The 18,603-nt window shown below is 40.7% G+C and overlaps 1 protein-coding gene across 6 annotated transcripts in view; it reads right to left on the bottom strand.

Annotated features, from left to right (window-relative positions):
• The window catches only part of myo3b (myosin IIIB), a 64,132-nt gene that overhangs the window by 32,756 nt on the left and 12,773 nt on the right, over positions 1-18,603 (bottom strand). For all 6 annotated transcript variants that reach the window (XM_034574634.1, XM_034574637.1, XM_034574635.1 and 3 more), the window contains 15 exons: positions 14,001-14,066; positions 11,456-11,611; positions 9,265-9,349; positions 9,057-9,173; positions 8,267-8,371; positions 8,025-8,108; positions 7,714-7,916; positions 7,539-7,637; positions 7,343-7,457; positions 7,122-7,248; positions 6,117-6,327; positions 5,180-5,327; positions 3,388-3,541; positions 3,147-3,235; positions 2,875-3,004 (listed from right to left, as the gene is read on the bottom strand). In XM_034574634.1, the coding sequence (XP_034430525.1) occupies positions 2,875-3,004; positions 3,147-3,235; positions 3,388-3,541; positions 5,180-5,327; positions 6,117-6,327; positions 7,122-7,248; positions 7,343-7,457; positions 7,539-7,637; positions 7,714-7,916; positions 8,025-8,108; positions 8,267-8,371; positions 9,057-9,173; positions 9,265-9,349; positions 11,456-11,611; positions 14,001-14,066 (1,889 nt within the window). The remainder of the gene's footprint in view (positions 1-2,874; positions 3,005-3,146; positions 3,236-3,387; positions 3,542-5,179; positions 5,328-6,116; positions 6,328-7,121; positions 7,249-7,342; positions 7,458-7,538; positions 7,638-7,713; positions 7,917-8,024; positions 8,109-8,266; positions 8,372-9,056; positions 9,174-9,264; positions 9,350-11,455; positions 11,612-14,000; positions 14,067-18,603) is intronic.

Here is an 18,603-nt window from a genome sequence, read left to right as displayed (position 1 = left end):
GTCATCGGCTGTATACGATTTTAAAAGGGATTTTTAAGTTACTATTAAAAAACGTTCTCAAGGACGTAATAAGTTCCTTAAATCTCTGGACTTTTCAGCCTGATAACAATATTTTCAGAGGCAGTTGGTTATGATGTTAACTGAAATCAGCCCAGTTCTCATACTGGTGATTTTTCTACATACAGCATACATTATGAAGTAAAATATAAAATCCTGGCAAAGATTAAATGATGTAAATCAATATTGAAGACAAATTCAGGAAATAATGTCTCCACTATCTGTGAACTTCAACTTTTCATTGGGAAGCACATCTCTCCATTTTCATCGAGCTCTGACAAAGGACTGGCAGCCTTGAGGTGCAGTGTGTGTATGTGCAGATGTGCTGTGCTACAACCAGCAGGGCCAGGCAGCCCTGAGGCTACACACACACGCACAACACACACAACACACACACACAAATAGAGAGACCCATACTGTGACTGCAGGCTGCCCGGGCCCTGGTAGGCCCGACTGAACTCGGCCAATTCAAACAGTGTGATCCCCCTGATCTAGGGAAGGCCCTGGCTCTGAGGAATTTGTCCATGCAAATACATCCCATTTCCTCTGACAAAACACCACCACATGTCCAAGCTTCAAGGACCCACATTCTGCACGGCTCAAGTGGCCACGCTATTCACCACCTGGGAGCTTTTTACTTTGTGGGGCCTTCCTAGTTTCCTACTGTTCCACAAACATGAACTGCGTCGACACACAGAGACACGAGCATCTACAATCTGGTGTGTGGAGAATAAAGCAGGTCATGGACATCATGACAAATCACATAAATCTGGACAGAGGGTCTGTATTAAACTTGAAACTAAACATAAAATAAAGGAAAATTATGTAGAGTAGTGGATTTCTTTTATGTATTACTTCAAATTGATATGTGGGGTCAGCAGAGATATTACCATTCAGTGTGTGTGTGTGTGTGTGTGTGTAGCCATATTTGGCTTCCATCACAGAGTCAGGCTGCAGGTCTATGAGGGTGTCCCCTAGTGGTGACACAGTGCGGAGGCGACCCAGAGTGCGAAACCACCCTGGTGTAAAACAGATTTCCATCAGATCCCCCCAGATAATGGTAATTTCACAGATAACAGTGAATCTATAATGTGAAGTAAAATGCAAATTAAATCCCCCACATATTTTACCCTGAAGAATAGATTTGTAATTTTCTTATGCTATACTCTATCTCACTGTAAACAGGGCTCCATCTTTTCCAGAACGATAAGCCGGAGCTGAGTGTTTCATAGCTTTTATCTAATGAGATGATCTGCGGGTTTCGCAAAACTGCAATGAGAAAATTCAACCTCCAACTCCACAGAAACAACAAAGAACAGACGCGTTACAGGCAAACTTGCTCTCAATGAAGAACGGAAAAGAACGAGTGCACCGACTGTGAGCTTTGGTGAAGCTTTTAAAGACGTAAAGGTTAAAACGACACGACGCAGTAACAGTTTTTTTCTCTGATGCATCATTGCATCAACTCGATCCACCAGCGCAGACAAAAGTGCAGTGGAACAAAAAGGAAATAAAGAAGCTTTTAGACCTAACTGAAGCTATGTCAACAAGCAGTAAACAGTACCTTAGTGCACTGACATTAAGTGTTCATTGAATTTGTTTTTATAATGTGCACTCCCAAGAAGCCGTTAATTGCAGTGAGAAGTGGCTGAAGGCTCCCTCGTGCACAACCTGCAATTGGAGTTTACAGACACAGATTTCTAGTGGAGTCTCGGCTGAGGTGCCTTTTGTGAAGTGAAGCGCCTTTTAATGCCACCGGGAGCGAAAGCAGCCATTTACAGGTCCCTAGAAAGGAAGTGAATCACATAATGTGGCTTAGCTGAAATAAAGGAGGAAGTGAGAATCTGATAATTTAACACATCTATTAGCATTTTGGCTAAGTCAAGTGACCAGGAGGCCTCGGCTGCGGCTAATGACGAGCACATTAGCACCTTCATTTAACTAACAGAAAAGAGGTGGGGAGAGTTGCTTTTGTGTTCTCTAAATACTGTTTCTTCATCCCCCGGGTATTTAGAAACCTTATCATAAAAATATCCTACTGCACCCACAATCTGTAGATAGCATTCAGCACTTGGAAACCAAGAGGGACAGCTTAGTGAAAATAAAAACAGAGCGCCGTGCAGAGAGCTGAGCCTCTCAAGAGATAATGGAGACTGCAGATTTATCCAAGCGCGGCACACAGAGGCTTGAAATGAAGGGGGACCAGGAGGTGCCTGGGAGCCGCGTCTTTACGAAACCCACTTACCTGAACGTTCGTGGGAGCAGGAGACACCAGCACAATTCAGTGAGTAATACAGTCAGAGCCCGGCATTGTTAACAAAGAAAAGTTTCCATTTCCATTTCTATTGTGGTAAGCGGGAGAATAATGCTCCTGTTAGCGGCAGGGCTTGATATGTTCTAAACGGCTATGTAAATGAGTATGTTATGTATATGTGTATTTGTATCTATATATTTATGTGTATATGTATGTGTATATGTATGTGCATGTATTTCTATTGATGTATCTGTATATTTATATGTATGTGTATAGTGTAGTGTAGGTGTATATGTATGAGAATGTGTATGTGTATGTGTATGTGTATGTATATGTTTATGTGTATGTACAGTATATGTATACTGTATGTGTATATGTGCATATATCTATATGTATATATGTATGTGTATATGTACGTGTATATTTTTAGTATGTTTATATATGTACATGTACATACACGTGTATATGTATGAGTATATATGTTAATGTGCATAGGCTTATGTATGTGTATATGTTTGTGTATAGGTGCTATATATGTATATATTTTTGTTATTGATGCCTACCTATTTTAGTCAAGGGGCTGGAAAAGAGCTGCTGCAGAAGTTTGTCCTCTGATGTTCTCAGCACCACAACAATGTCGGCAGGAAGAGTGTCTCTGTTCTTCTCCAAAAATCCATTCACATTGTACATCACCTGTAACAGGGCACAAACAACACACATAGATACATTAGCAAGTATTGTTAATACACAACTAAATCTATACTTTTGTCATGGCAGGAATCAAGTCAGTAGATTGATTGTTGCATTGACATTGATCCAAACGTTCGTTTGATACCTTTCCAGCATAATGTTGGATTCCAAAACAAAGCTCTACACGTTTTGGTATCCAGAAATACTTGCAGCGAAGATTGTCGTCAAATTTATCTGTAAACCAGAAAAGAAAAAGAAACACCAATACATAGCAATGAATTACAATGATAATTGATAAACTATTTTGACCTCTGACCTCTCATTCCATTCAGAATTTTTGTTCGTGGAAACGCGTGAGCATCCGTCAGGTGTAATTCCAGTCTTACCCACTAGGGTCTGGTCCGTGGCCTGAGGGAAGCGGCTCTCCTCATCCAGCAGGGACAACAGACCCATGGGCTTCTGCAGGAACATGTCCAGAATGGGCCGGTTGTCCTCGTACACCACCAGGCTGGCATCCACTCCCTCACTCTGGTACTCCATCTAATTAGAACCAGCAAATGTAGAACAATCTAGTTAATGATTTCTATAAATGACCCAATTAAACAATCTGGGCTAAATATGATTTCTGCATGTGTGGTGGAAAAAAAAAAAAGAGAAAAGTTTCTCATCAACAAAACCAAACAGCAGCAGCGGGCTGTGTGTGTGTGTGTGTGTGTGTGTGTGTGTGTGTGTGTGTGTGTGTGTGTGTGTGTGTGTGTGTGTGTGTGTGTGTGTGTGTGTGTGTGTGTGTGTGTGTGTGTGTGCGTCTATGGCTGAAGTTTACAGCATAATAGAGTCTTTACTGAATGCATAAAACAGAACAGCTCTGAACTAACAAATAGAGTCACTTACTTATTCATAATTTATTTCAATTTGCAAATAACCCACAGTCATATCATATTATTGCATCTATTTAATTTCAGATCAAAAAGTTGGTTTAAATATATATTTTACAAATAAAGTGGAACCATTGGATCTAAACCGTCCTCATGTTTAAGTCATCAACACTGAATAATCAGTTTGTGTGTACAGCCACAGCCACAGATTGTTTTTGATACCCACACTAAGTAAAAGTGCTTTTCCACTGAGCGTCAGGGGCAACTGGCACTTCTTTGTATAAAAGCAACTTTTCCAGGAGTGTGAAGCCGCTTGAAGCTGTATTTAATGTGTGAATGGGCAAAAGTTGCTTCTAATAACAGTTCCAGTCCTGCAGAGGGCTGGAAAATGATAATTAATGAGCAGTTCTGATGCTAAGTGAAATCCCGCCTCAGTAAATAATTCTGTTGGTATTTCTTGGGGTATTTTTCTTATCATTTGTTGCTGTATGTATTTTTAGGCACAGCACAGTGAGTTTGCACGCAATGGAATTATTACCTCAGCCAAGGAGGTTGGTTTGTTTGTAAGCAAGACTACGGAAAAACTATTGGATGGATTATTGTGAAATTTAGTGGATGGATGCAATATGGGTTCAGGGACAAACACAAAAACCTTAGATCCAGGAATCTTTGATCCAGATTTGTGAGTCGCCTGCTAATGTATTTGTGTTACCATTCATATATAGTCAACATATACAATTATAAAGACAATTAAGTAAATGACCAAAGTATGATTGGAGGTGTTTATTGTTCTTAATACCACACGGATCGACTGAATTGAAATCTGGTTTCTTAAGGGAGCTGTTGGACCTTGGCGGAGGTTTGTGCTTTATTGAGTGCAATTCTAGGATATAAATAAAATTACCTCTCCTTCTTTTTCCCTTTAGGAAGAGTGTTGCAGTTAACATAGACTAAAAGGCATTATGGTAAAACCCCTCTTGATTAATGGCTTTTCATTTCCATCAAGGAAAATAAAGACTTCTCGCACTTCAGGGTAAACAACTTCATTAAATCAATTAAGAGAGTAATCTGGTGGTGCACAAAAGTACAAACAATCCTTTAAACATCACAGCCTGGCTCAGAGAGAAATGTTCATGTTGAGAGTATCTCCTCCCCGATAGATATAAAAACACACATAATAATATAATCACTGATTTCCATTACAATGTGTTGTTTTTCTTGTTTGTCGCTGACAAGCTTTCATTGAATCTTTCAGTGGTATTTTACATACCACAGATAACATCCTTGTGTGTGTAAAACTGACCTGTTCCAGGGCAAATATGTGCTGGTTGAAGTAAAACTGGATCTGCTCGTTTGCGATGTTGATGCACAGTTGTTCAAAAGAGTTCTTTTTGAAATTTTCGAATCCGAAGATGTCCAGGATTCCCACGTTCATGCCACTCTCCGCGGCACTTCAAAGAGGGGAAAAACGGGGACAAGCAAACTTTAATTCTTCTATGTCATGGAACGAGCACATCCCCAGCAGCCATATTAATTGATTAAACTTTAATGATAATCCAAGTTCAACCCAAATAAAGAGTCTGGTCAGGATGGATGGGAAATGATAAACATCAGCTTTAAAAATAGTCCGAGCTTCTTAAATGTTTGTTATTTCTGTCTCTATTGATTAAACATCCAGTTATTTTCATCGTCTGCACAAACAACACATTTCTACAACACAGCATGAAGACTTAACACTGGGTATTTTATATTCGGAGCTCGGAGCTGCTACTTTCTACGATCAGTCATTAACCACTGTATGTAGAGGTCACCTTTAGCCTGGGCGACCGGGTTATTAATGGCAATAAGGAAATGGCAAAGATGAGTGGAATGCAGACAGGAACTCTGAGCTTTTGTACATCTCAGAGATGAGTCCTTGACAGTAGACGCCCATATTTATGAAGGAATTCTTTTGGATCAATGAACAGCCCCTTTGCAGTCTCTCTGATGTCTTTTTAATCATCCCAACATTATTTTCTCTGCACGCAACTCAGTATCAAAAATTTATCAAAACTTTTTTTTGCTCTCCTCTTGCTTGCCCATTGATATTCTCCTCTGCAGGTTTGCATCTACCTCTGCAGACTTCCATAAAGGTCGTCAGAGCTTTGCCGAGAGGCCGCCTGATCGTTTGAGACAAAGACGAAGACAAGAGAGTAGTGGTGGACGTCTGCACTGATGCTCATCACCGGAGCACAACTCACCAGATATTCATGTCAGGCTGCAGCAAGGAGTTGATGCGGTTCACTATCCAGCTGAAGAGGCGTCCGTACAAGGCCTTGGACATGGCGTCTCGCACGTCGGTGGCTTTGTCCACGGTGTTGGTGCGGATGATAGTCTCACCTCTGGTGACCACGCACTGAGAGGTCAGCGCCTCCTGGAGCTCCTCAGGGCCGATGCTCAGGAGAGACGCAGCTAAGAAAACAAGAGGGATCAGAAAATGTGTTTGAATATGAAGATCTCGTCTGCCTTAATTAATACTATAGAAATTCGCTACGACTTTACTTTCATCTGAATCTGTTGGCGTGTTTACATTTTCACAATGCAGTTGCTGTTCTGAACATATTTCTTAGGCCTGTGATGATGCTGGTTGCAGCTTTCTTCAACAGTAATTGTGCCACAGTAAGTAAAGACCTGTGGCAGCGACCCGAAGAGCTGATTATCTGTTTATTCAAAGTTCAGTGAAGCTCGACTCAGAACTCCTATTAGTAGATAGATGTAAGTGGAAAGAGATTCTGTGCTTTTAGATACATTATGGTTTCACCTGCACTCAAAAAGATTTTTCCTTTAATTAAAAAGATGTTAAAAGATGAGATTGTTTGGTTTTGTGTTGTGCAAGTAAAAGTGCCCAGCCCACACAGACTCACAATCCATAATGAATCATGTATCACAAAAGAACGTAAACTATTACACAACATAACAAAATATAACCCAGACTTTTTAACATGTGTCTTTCATTCTTCCTCTCCCACGCACTGCAGATAAAATCAACCACTAAAAGGTTTGATTCTTAAAACCAAAAATCATCCAACCAGAAAATATATCCATAAAACATCACACAAATAAAGCATGAAAAATAGACTCTCTCTTTTAATCTCACCTAAATCACATAAAGGTCTCTGTCCTCTTTGGGGAGACCATTAAAACTCCTTGGTTCCATGTTGAAAAGAAGGTTAGTGCCGACTACTACACCTCACGTAACAACTCACCGTTCTCTAAGGCCTCTGAGTTTGGTACTTCACTCTTATCAGTCTGGTGTTGGGATGTGATGGCTGCAAATTCAATATTGCCTGTGTTCAAAATGGCCGAGAGAATTCTGTAGACAGAGTTGACTTCCTAAAGAACAAAAGAACAATACATTAATTTACATAGAACTCAATGGATCTACAGATGAAAGCAGTGTAGAACATTTTGTTGAATATTTAACCACCTCTTCGGTAAAACCAATGTTCCGGAAGCACTCCTGGATTGCGTCAAACTGCTCCGTGTACAGTTTGCTGGACACAATGTCTTGCATGACTTTGCAGTGCTGGTTGTCTATGTACCTGCAGATGCATATAATGTTAGTTTCCACGATGGGAAGTGAAAGACAACAGGATTTCAATGAGCAAAATGGCAGCACCAACCTGGGAGGTGTCTTGTCTGGAAGCCTGTACGTTTTCAGCTTGTCTTGGTGGTAAAGTCCGGCGTATATGTAATAAAATATGTGGAAGTTTTTCTCCCACCTGGAGGAAAGGAAACAGAGTTGTCAGAAATGTGACATGTGCAAATCCAACAAGATCGAGGATGCGCGGTACACACATGGCCTGTTTGATGACCCTCGACTTCTCCAGCAGATATTCGGATATCTTGGCCCCGATCACCGCTCCCGTCGGCGTGAACTTCATCTCCAGGTACTTCCCAAAGCGACTGGAGTTGTCATTGATCGCTGTGCAGGCATTTCCGAAAGCCTCCACGAGGGGGTTCACCTGCAATATCTTCTCACGCAGCGTCCGATTGTTTGCCTGGAAACATAAACACATTTCTTTAATGAGCTGTGGTGTGATTGGTTGATGAAGTTTATGCAGTATTCAGCAGATTTAACCATAAGAGAATTGACCACACTGCTGTACCTTTCCCAAGAAGGTCAGATGTTGAACAATTAAATGAGCGCTCTCTGTTTTTCCAGCGCCACTCTCCCCACTGATTATGATGCACTAAAAAAGAGAGATAACAAATGGGGTGACAAAAATATTTACATTACAGAAAACACATTATTTAACCAAGTAATAGTTTTTAATACGTATTATATATTGCTTTCAATAGTCTTCTTTAAAGTTTTCATCTTCATCATCACTATATTTCTACAGAATACCTGGTCTTTGCAGAATGACACCATGCCTTGGTACGCTGCATCTGCAGTAGCAAAGATGTGTGGAGGGTTGTTGGCCCGCTTCACACCGTGATACAGCTTAGAGAACTAAGGAAATACACATGGATACATATTAATATACAATATGTTTATTAATTAATACAATTTCCCCCCCAAAAACATCTTATCAACATGAAAATATCTGTTAAAAAGTAATTTTCACACATTAGCTATACACCCACACATTAACATGTTTGTGTTCCTCTGTCAAACACAATTTACAGTTTACAGATGATGTTCTCTTGTGATGGGAAAATCTCACAAAATATAGATGAGGAATGTAACAAGAGAAAAAATTAAGGGAAATTACCAATCAGTTTTTTAAAAGATACTTAAAAATGGTCAATTACACAATGTTTGTGCTGAAAGTAGTGTTTTTAAAGTCCGATTTTAGGCTAGATTTTCACATTGTTTATAGTACACATACAACAATCAGCGACATCATTAAAAAGGGTAACTGGTTTAATGTTGTGCTGGATTTTTTTATTTCATTTTTTGCTTGGTATGACCTATAATTAACTGAAACTACACAATAAGATTTAAATCAGTTGACTGATGGTTCAGAATGACCTCTTTCAAAACATGCCACAGACATACACATATCAGTATATTATAGTATATCAGTGTATAGAATATTATGTACACCCACTACAATAGGACCAATGGCAGTGAATCAATCATCATTTCCATGAGAAACCACCGGGAACATTTGTGTGATTGGTCGAAAGCCAACCTGGGGAGAGTAGATGCTGAGATTCTGGAAAGGGTTGAGAGCGATGAGGATGTCACCAACGTAGGTGTACACCTGGAGCTCATCAAACCTCTTTTGGAGATGGCTGATTATTGTCTCCTGCACACAAGAAGAAAAAAAATACACCGCATCAAGAACATTGTACCTTGCGCCGATCAATGCACGATGAGATAAACACGTTAAATCTTACCTCATCTAAGAACTCCAGGTTTACCAGATCATCATCGGGGCAGCTCTCTATTATGAGGGTTTTACGAGTATTGATCCGCTCGTGCCTGTAAGAAGCCAAGGACATGATAATGCCTCAGTAAAGTAACCACCAGATGAGAGGTGGTAGTTTGACTGGCTGGATGTAAGACCCAGTCTCTTCCATGGTTTGTGTGAAGCCCTTAAAGCCTGATCCCAGGGGACACATCTCCCACTATCAGAGGCTGTGATTGCACTTCATCTGTGTTTTGACCGATCACTATCCAACAAGCCCCAGTGGGCAGAGGTCAACCACCAGCTGGTTCTGTGGGGCTGCAGCAAACCTCAGGGGAGAGTGTGAGAGAAATAGAGTCTGTGAGGGCTATCTGCTTTATGTGCCTGTATAAATGTTGTGTATGCGCAGCACACAGTAATGTGCTGTCTACAATCAACCCTCTCTATGGAATTTAAAGGAAAATACATAAAAACCATTAAAAAAGACTGAAACCAACAATGAATCGATTCTACCACCCTGTATTTTCCATGTAGCAAAAGCAGAATTGGTAATGTGTTTTTATTCAGCGGTGTGTAATTGACCACTTGATGTGTTGAAAATGTACCTTTACAGGGCTAAGTTTAAACTTATAGGCTTCACACAGATATGTATTGATCCATGGTTTAAAAAAGTCCCCAGCAAATATGCTATTGCGTATTGTTGGTGTATGTTTACTAGAAACAAACTGTATACCTGTAATCTGTTTGTTTTTTTAAGTATCCTAAATTGAAAAGAATTAACTTGAAGCTGGGTGTTACAGAGGGCAGCGGTGACAAGTGGTGAAGGTAATGGAGGGATGGATGGATGGATGAGAGGACGGAAGGATGGATGAGACGAGGGCTGGATGGATAAGTGTCATTGAGTAGCACAAACATGTTGTTAAGAAAATTTTTTGGATTTTTTTTATTGGATTTGCAGGCAATAAGAAAAATACAGAATAACACCACCTTTTTTCTTAAATTTATGAAAACCCCTTTGGTTACTTCTCGATCTCCCAGACATTAAATAAAAATCTAAATCACAAGATATATCTATATTCTATTACAATAAATAATCAATCACAGTATATAAATAAAGATATGCATGCTTCAGGTCATGAACTGTTTCCTCCTCTGCCTTTGTATTCATCCTGTATTCTGAGTATAATGGAAATACTCAACATCTGCTCCCGATAAAGTGACTGTCATCATCATGTCCCTTTAGAGAAGGGCTTGAGACCTGTAGCCTCTACCTCCCTCTCTCCTGCTTTGAAGTAAGTCACACTATTCCACCTACGGCAGCCACTTTTAAGTTCCCTATGTCTTTATTCTTATCTGAAGTCATTGTGCGCTGATCTGTGGCATGAGAGACTAAACCAGGCGAGCCCAGTTCTCGCCCTACAAGCTCCTAATCCCATTATCCACTTTCACTGTGGACAGGAATTCGGGATCAGGCTCAGGCAGCGACTCTGCACACTCGCGGGAGTAAACAGAGCTGGCACAACATCAAGACTCTCAGTCAAGGGCAGGTTCAGCAAACTCCTTTATAATGAAGATTAAACATTGCCAACGTCAGTATATTTCTCCAGGAAATAACAGGAGACGTTCTGTGCTGTCATTCACACGACATGAGAGTCATCATATCCCATTTGACAATAAACCATCTATCCATCTATAACTAAGGAAAAACATATATGGCTAATTGAAAAACAAGCAAATAGAGGAGTAATTAATTTTCAGGAGTAAATTAACACAGAAAAAGTAATCCATTTACTCTATCACTGGTTTAATCAGACTGGTGGGAAAGTGCTTTGAATCAAAGACTCGTCCCCATCACACAGTTTTTCTCATCCACTGGCCTAAATACCATTTATTAATCTAAGGTTAGTCAGCACAATCACTCCTTCTGAATTAGTCACACTCCCCTAACTTCTCTTTAATCACATACTGTAATGTCCATTACTGGCGCTCATCATCATCATCTCTGTGCTCGAGTGTAAGAAGATGAGACCCTGCCCCCTACTGGACAAAAAAAACACTAACACTAAGTCAGTGGCTATCTGCAGCAGCAGAGATGACGGCACACAAATGAGAAAATAACCATTGCCACTGTTCTTCAAAGAGCTATTTTCTATTCTAAATTACATTTCAAAATAACTTACTTGGTTTTAGTTTTGCAGCCCAATTCTTGCTGCTCCTGGATGAGAGACGCTAACTGCTGCCGGAGAGCCAGCTCTTTGCCGTGGGCCTGCTTGATGAAGGGATGCTCCAGGAGGTGGGTCACAGATGGACGTGCCTCGAAATCCTTTATCAGGCACCTTTACAGACACAAAAACACCAGAGCGTTACTTCACCTCCACACTTACTATCAGTCAGTAAAAGGCGTCACACGTTACAAAATACCCAGCTAAGTGCGGAGTCACCTGAACATTTTAGAAAGCTGATTTGTCTGGGTCAGCTCAGGCTGATAGTCACACCAGCAGGGAGCAAGTGTTTTAAAGTCTGGGTCACTAATCTGTCGTTCTCTCTCTTCGAGTAACACACGGTCACTGTCACCATGGCCCCGAGTCCAAACAAGCCCTGCTGGGGCAAAGCGGTAAGTCCTATCTGTGATGTGCAGTGTTTGCCAATAGGTGATGTCACTTAGTGATACTGGCCGGCGGCAACACTTCAGCATCAGTTTGTCTTTGCTACAAAGCCTCTCAAAATATTGACTGTGACAACACCGCGCACTGAAAACCCAGAGCAACCCTTCCATATTAAAACTGAAGTCATAAGGCCTGAAATCCTCACCTGAACTCAAGAAAGCACCAGCATCAATATTCCACATGTGCTCTGTTCATTTGTTCAGCTAAAGACCTGAAGCATGGGACTGTGTGTGTGCAAAGAGCTACAACACCAACAACTGCAGGCGGAGGGAAGATAGGAGAAAAATACCAATCTAATTACGAGCACCTAATCTACACTCAAATTCTGTTTCTTTTATCAGTTTGTTCGGCTCTGGAAGTTAATTCCATGAATTCATTAGCACCAGGACATTAAGCAGAGGTTGCTGCTATTAGCAGGGCTGTGCTGCCGGGATGCTGCAAGGCGGGCCACTTTGTCACAGGAGTCGGCCCTTTGCCTGCACAAGTGCAGACACCGGTGATGGATTTATTATCCTGGACCCCCCCCCCCCCTTCCACTTCTCCCAACACACACATGCAGACCTGACAGCACTGAAAAGGCTTCAGAAACAGCCTGCAAACCTTGATAACATTGTCCAGCCTCCTCACATTGAACTCTGCTGGGCTTTGTTTGGGGAGATTAATTCTGATATGATATCAAACAATCCATTAACCCAGATTACAGAGCTGCAATTCACACAGTATCCAATGAAAACCATTGCAATGACACTGTAGACATGTATGAACCAGTATCACTTAAATGTATGTTGGCTGGTTTAAGAGGTAATATGCCTTGACTCTGTTTTGATTAATCAATATCTTGTGACGAGGCAGAGGGTCTGTTTGTTTTCTCAATTGCTCCCCTTTCACTTCATGTGTTAGACACACACAAATAATTCTCCGGGCAAATTTAATTCTATTTTCTCATTATGGCGAAGGCTCACACACCTCTGCATAGCAGATATTACGGCTGTATATTGTGAGGAACCATTACAGGCCACCCCCTGACATTATTAGCTTTGCACAGTGGAGGCATCAAGAAGTTATCTGGGCCACAGATGGAGCTGATAACTCAGGTGAATTAGTTTGTTCCTCTGTGGCAGATTTACACAAATGAAAGTCAATGAACAGAAAGACAAGAGGGTTGATAGAATCTGGCTATAAAATATCAATTTCGATTCCTTCCATGTTTACATGCACCTTCCCGCCTGCTGATAACATACGATAGCTACTGTTACGCTATCCCTGCTCAGGCTTTTTTTTTACCAATGTATGTTCTATCTTTCTATATACTGAACAAATCCTTTATTAAATACTGTGGGATATTCTTTATTCATTTTTGCCCATCTATAATCACAGGTAGGGGGCACAAGTTAAAGTAAATGTATGATTTAAAACATGTAGCTGTAAGTACATTTGTAGAATGTTCCTACTGTCTAATCCTATATAAATATATATGCGTGTGTGTGTGTGTGTGTGTGTGTGTGTGTGTGTGTGTGTGTGTGTGTGTGTGTGTGTGTGTGTATGCCCCCACACACATCTTACCCTTTAATAATAATAACTAAGAGAACTCTTGATAATAATAATAATATTATTAAAATCCTTCCATCCATTTATACATATTTATATATAAAGAAATAAGAATCTGCCTCAGTTCTTCAGAAAAGGTAAAACAGTCTTTTTGGAACATTACATTTCTCCATCAACTGTGTGTTTTCACGACCCTTTTAGTGAGTAATTAGATAAGTAAAGTTTATTCAGTGTAGCACTTTTCCCAGAGCAAAGTCACAAAGTGCTTCACATAAATAAAATAACACCATAAATGTAGTAATAAACAATAACTGCATGCATTAAAAGACAATTAAAATGCAGGGTTTCAACTGCAAAGCACAAGGTGAGACAAAGGCCTATGGGTTTTCACTTGTCTTTTGAAAGGCTTTAAGAGATGCTTGGGAAGTAACAGCTTTTTTCTTAAGACTAAAGTCTAAAGACAGAGGAGAGGACGAAGGCTGACAACTTAACGAAGTTAGAGGAGACTTACTGTCCGATGAAATGACAGAAACTCCTGCACCACTGTTCTGGATTTCGTAAAGTTGGGGAGGGATTTCTGAAACAAAATCACAACACGAAAAAGTCAGCACAGTGTGTGAAAAACTGAATTCATCAAAAGCATATAAATGACACGATCGTTGCTGCAAATTAAAGACTTGTCTCCTGAGTTCTGCTGACAAATGATCAGCAGCAGGCAGAGAGGGGCCGTGGAGACTCCTGTGAGAGCCGTTGGTCTGAGGAGGAGCTGGTCGGGCTCCAGGTCTCTGGCAGCCACAGAAAAAAGTGACAAATGATAACAGCTCCTCCACTGTCTGGCAGCAAGCATCTGCCATTGGGAGCCAAAAGTTATGGGAGCTAGTTATACCTCTGTCAGCAGCATTTACGGAGGACATCCATAATGAGGCTAACGCTTTTCAAGCGCACAGGGTGACAGGAGGCAGGTCTGTATGAGGAGCCAAGGCTGGACGGGCCTGAGTACAGTCATCTTCACGGGGAGCTGACAGCTGGAGGCTGAACCTTTTATCACTGTCAGGAAAACAGTGACACCCCCGGCGAAGATATTTATTAACCGCTTTAATTAGCTAACGCATGTTGGTCCACGGAGCCATCAATCTATCAAATACCACACGAGTTTGGATTTAAAACATTTGAAACTCTTTCACAAACAAACCGGAGTGAGATGCTAAGCTACACATAAAACTACTACAATATATTCAACGTCTATTTTCCATCTCTTTGGAAAGGGTGGGGAGGATGTTGGGGCACAGAGTCTGTCATGTTACGCAGCACTAAGTTGGTGGAGTCTTTGATAAGGATTCAGGCAGCCAATCCTTTCCAAAGTGCAGATCAAAGCCTCTAACTGACTGCTTCAATGCAACCTCTAATATGAGCCTGAAGACACGTTCTCGCCTTGATGTTGTACCACACTGCTTATACATTACAAAGTCAATATAGCAGCAGGGCTGATAACACCGTCAACTATGCTCATTGTGCTTCGCAAATTCAGGCATTTCCCCCCCCCCCTTTCACCATTTGTGAGAGGGCTGGCTCATATTGTAAACACAAATGGCTTATTCCAATCTAGGTCCAGGCAGCGCTCGTACTGTCAAACGTTCCTCACAGTGGATTGAGGCAAAAAAAAAAAATATATCACAGAGGTGTCAAAAGCGTTTGACGGCTGCAACTAAGCCATGAAGGAAGACAAAAATCAGCCCCATGCAGCTGGATTTATAATTCTGCTTTCCATATGATGTTGAATATTCCTATTTTTCATTCAAGCAATTCTTCAGTTTGAAATGTACATTTGTCTTTGCTACTTTGTGATACTTTGAGACTGATATGGATTACTGCACACCTCTGCCAGGGTCCCCTTATGAAACTGACCAACCCCCTAAATATGTCTGAATGTTTTCATCAAGATCCACACACAATTCTTTCCGCCCGATCTCACAACGTTAAAGAAATCAAATGAAGACCTGATCTAGATCTGCACCAAAATTGGTCATGCCCCACCTCTCCATAAAATTTGATGGAAATCGGTTGAGTAATTCTGCGTAATCCTATTAACAAACAAACAAACAAAACAAAAACAAATCTACAAAATGAAAACATAACCTACTTGGCAGAGGTAGAAATTGGCAATCATTCCGAAGATGATGTTATCAAACCCTTATGATGACGTTTTATGATTGAACCTTGATATCTTACGGCTTAACCATAAACTATATTATTAATATCTATAAATACAAAAAACACCAATACAATCAAATATATAGAACTTAAAGATAATTTAAGTAGAGTATAAATATAAATGCACATCTTTTCTGCATTGTATGAAATACAATTCTGTGAAATAATAACATATTTGCCCATATCGGCAAACATAAACCTTGATAATATGCATGAGATTAACAATTTATTGGCCAACCAATAAATCGGTTAGACTCTACTTAGAATCTTTCCCTGAAGCTCTCTGTGCTGTAACTTTAAACTTTAAAACTGTACAATTATTATAAACGCCAATACAAATCTGAAATGATCTGTTTCTGTATCACATATCCACGGTTTACATCCTCTAGAGCAGAAATCATGATTAATGTGTCAAAAGAACAGGCACCCATACTGAGTTGTTCTCGCAAATGTAAAAGTGGCACAAAGATAAATCTACATTTGCTGTAAAACTATCTTAAAGCTGCCTTGCGTAACCTTGCTGATGCAGAATTGATTCTGATGAAATTTGAAGAGAATAAAGAGTATAAGCTTGAATTCACTTTCAGGATTTATGCATTTCTTTGACTTACTGTAGAGGGCATTGGCTTCTGAAAGCAGAAACACAGTGGCCTTTAGACAAGGTAGTGAGGGCCCAAAATGAAGACTTATCCAGTGAATAGACGACCCGCTTAAAATCTCAACTCATCCATCACCACAGCCAGAGCACTCGCACTTCTTCGAGCACACATGCATGAGCACGGAGAACTGCTGCCACATTTATCATGTCTGTGGTGGCCACATCACCGAAATGCAGCAGCTCTCCGAACACCGCACATAGCAGTAAAATAAGTGCATCAAAGAAGGAGATGATACAGTAAATGTTAAAACCATCCAACCAGCCAGAAACCTCTGGACATGGGTCAGGACTGGATCAGAGTCTGATGATGACGATGATGTGGTTTCATCCCTTGATTCAAAGACACTTTCTTTACACAGAAAATGTGGAAAATCCATTCAGTTATTTTAGATAGTGTCTGGTTTTTACAGTTATGAGGAATTTGTTGAGCTAAACGTTGGCAGGGTTCCATCAGTTTCCAAATGAGCGTACTTCTGACACTCAACTGTGACAGACATCGAAATCATCCAAACGTACTAGAATGGAACTCAGTGGAGAGCAAACCTCCGCCAAGGCCCAACAGTCCCCGTATGAAACCACATTCCAATTCACTAGATCTGGATTTGCACCAAATTGTACACACTCATAAATATCAGTCCCCTAAAGAGGGAAGTTTATTCATCAAGATCCATGAATTATTTTCTGAGAAATCAACGACAATGTTAAAAATCCTCTCACAATGTTAAAGAAAGTGAAAGAAAATCCTGGATCCGTACAAAATGTAATAGGTTTTATGCCTCTTCCTTCCGCAAAATTTGATTTCATAGATATCGGTTAAGTAGGTTTTGCGTAATCCTGCTCACTTACAAAGGTAAAAACACTTTTACTTTCCTTGACGGATCAGGGATTTCGGGTTAATCTAACGTCAGGTCTTCATGGAGCCATGGTAGGTAAGTTGATCGGTCAGACCACAACTTTGATCCAGACTGAAATATTTCAAGAACTATTGATTTGGACCAAAATCTAATTTTGGATTATGTTAGAATCAAAGAGATGAACTCTAATACGTTTGGTGAATCCCTGACCTTTCCTGTTGTGCATTTAAGGTCACAACATGTATACATTACATTACTTAGTACTATACTATACTATATTACTTAATGTTATTATACATTACCAGATTACAAGATGGATTGGCACAAAACTCTGGACAGAAATTCATGGTCCCCGGAGGATGAATCCTCATCACTTTTCCATCCTCTGACTTTTCCCTCTACCGCCACCTTGAGTTTTACAGTTGTGATTATGAGTGAAACAACATTGATATCCCTGTCCCTCACCAGGTCTGGGTTCGTCTCCCTGAGCCTCATGATTTGATGTGATGAGCCTCTGTTTCCTCTGACACGCCATCATTTACTCCTCCCTCACCCGTTCTCTGCCTCTGCTCTGACAGATACGACTACTATTAAATATGTGGCTAGTATCTGCGAGCGATCTAGCCGAATCAAAGCAACCTTGGGCGTCTTTGCCAATCGCCTCTAACCTTTACAGCGCATTTTACACACACTTTGGTTTAACGTTACATCGGACACTCCGGGGCCGTGCCGAGTAAAGAACATCGGTTCAAGCAATTAACCTTCGCACATATTAAGTTTCGCACGCCCTCTTTTGTCTTGAGTGTCTGTAATTAATTTTGCAGTTGATGATTTTACAACTTTACCCTCTGACACGCTCCATTACCTCCATCCATGGTCATCACGGACATCACATACCTGTCGAACACGCTGTAACACATTCAATTAATTTTGATCACAACAAAGAGCAAAAAACCCTTTGATTCATCAAGAGAACTGAAGTTACAACACCAAAAATATCAGAATGATCTACCTGAGGTTTAAACGCATGCATGGGTGGACAGTGTGTCACAACTCATCAAGCATCAGATATTTCTGAAGCACAAACAGACCACGCACCAAGGTGACCCTAATTCATGGAGCTCATCAGCGTCCCCTCTGACAGATATCAGAGCTGCTCTTATCGTTTATAGCTGCTGGGACAAGAAGCCTTTCCACCCGTGCATGTTTCCACTTGCACAACCAAAACTGGGACATAATGGTTCTCTGCTGCTGCTGCTGCTACAGTCAATCTGTATGTTGATATTGTCCTCACCAGGAAAAATGAAATCTGGGGCCTGACAAGACAGACTGACTTTTTCTTTTGTATAGCAGACAATGAGGAAATAGTCGCACTACAGAGGGCTGACTAC

Source organism: Hippoglossus hippoglossus, chromosome 21 (assembly GCF_009819705.1).
Source record: "Hippoglossus hippoglossus isolate fHipHip1 chromosome 21, fHipHip1.pri, whole genome shotgun sequence".
NCBI lineage: Eukaryota > Metazoa > Chordata > Actinopteri > Pleuronectiformes > Pleuronectidae > Hippoglossus > Hippoglossus hippoglossus.
This window is presented reverse-complemented; position numbering and strand designations above follow the sequence as displayed.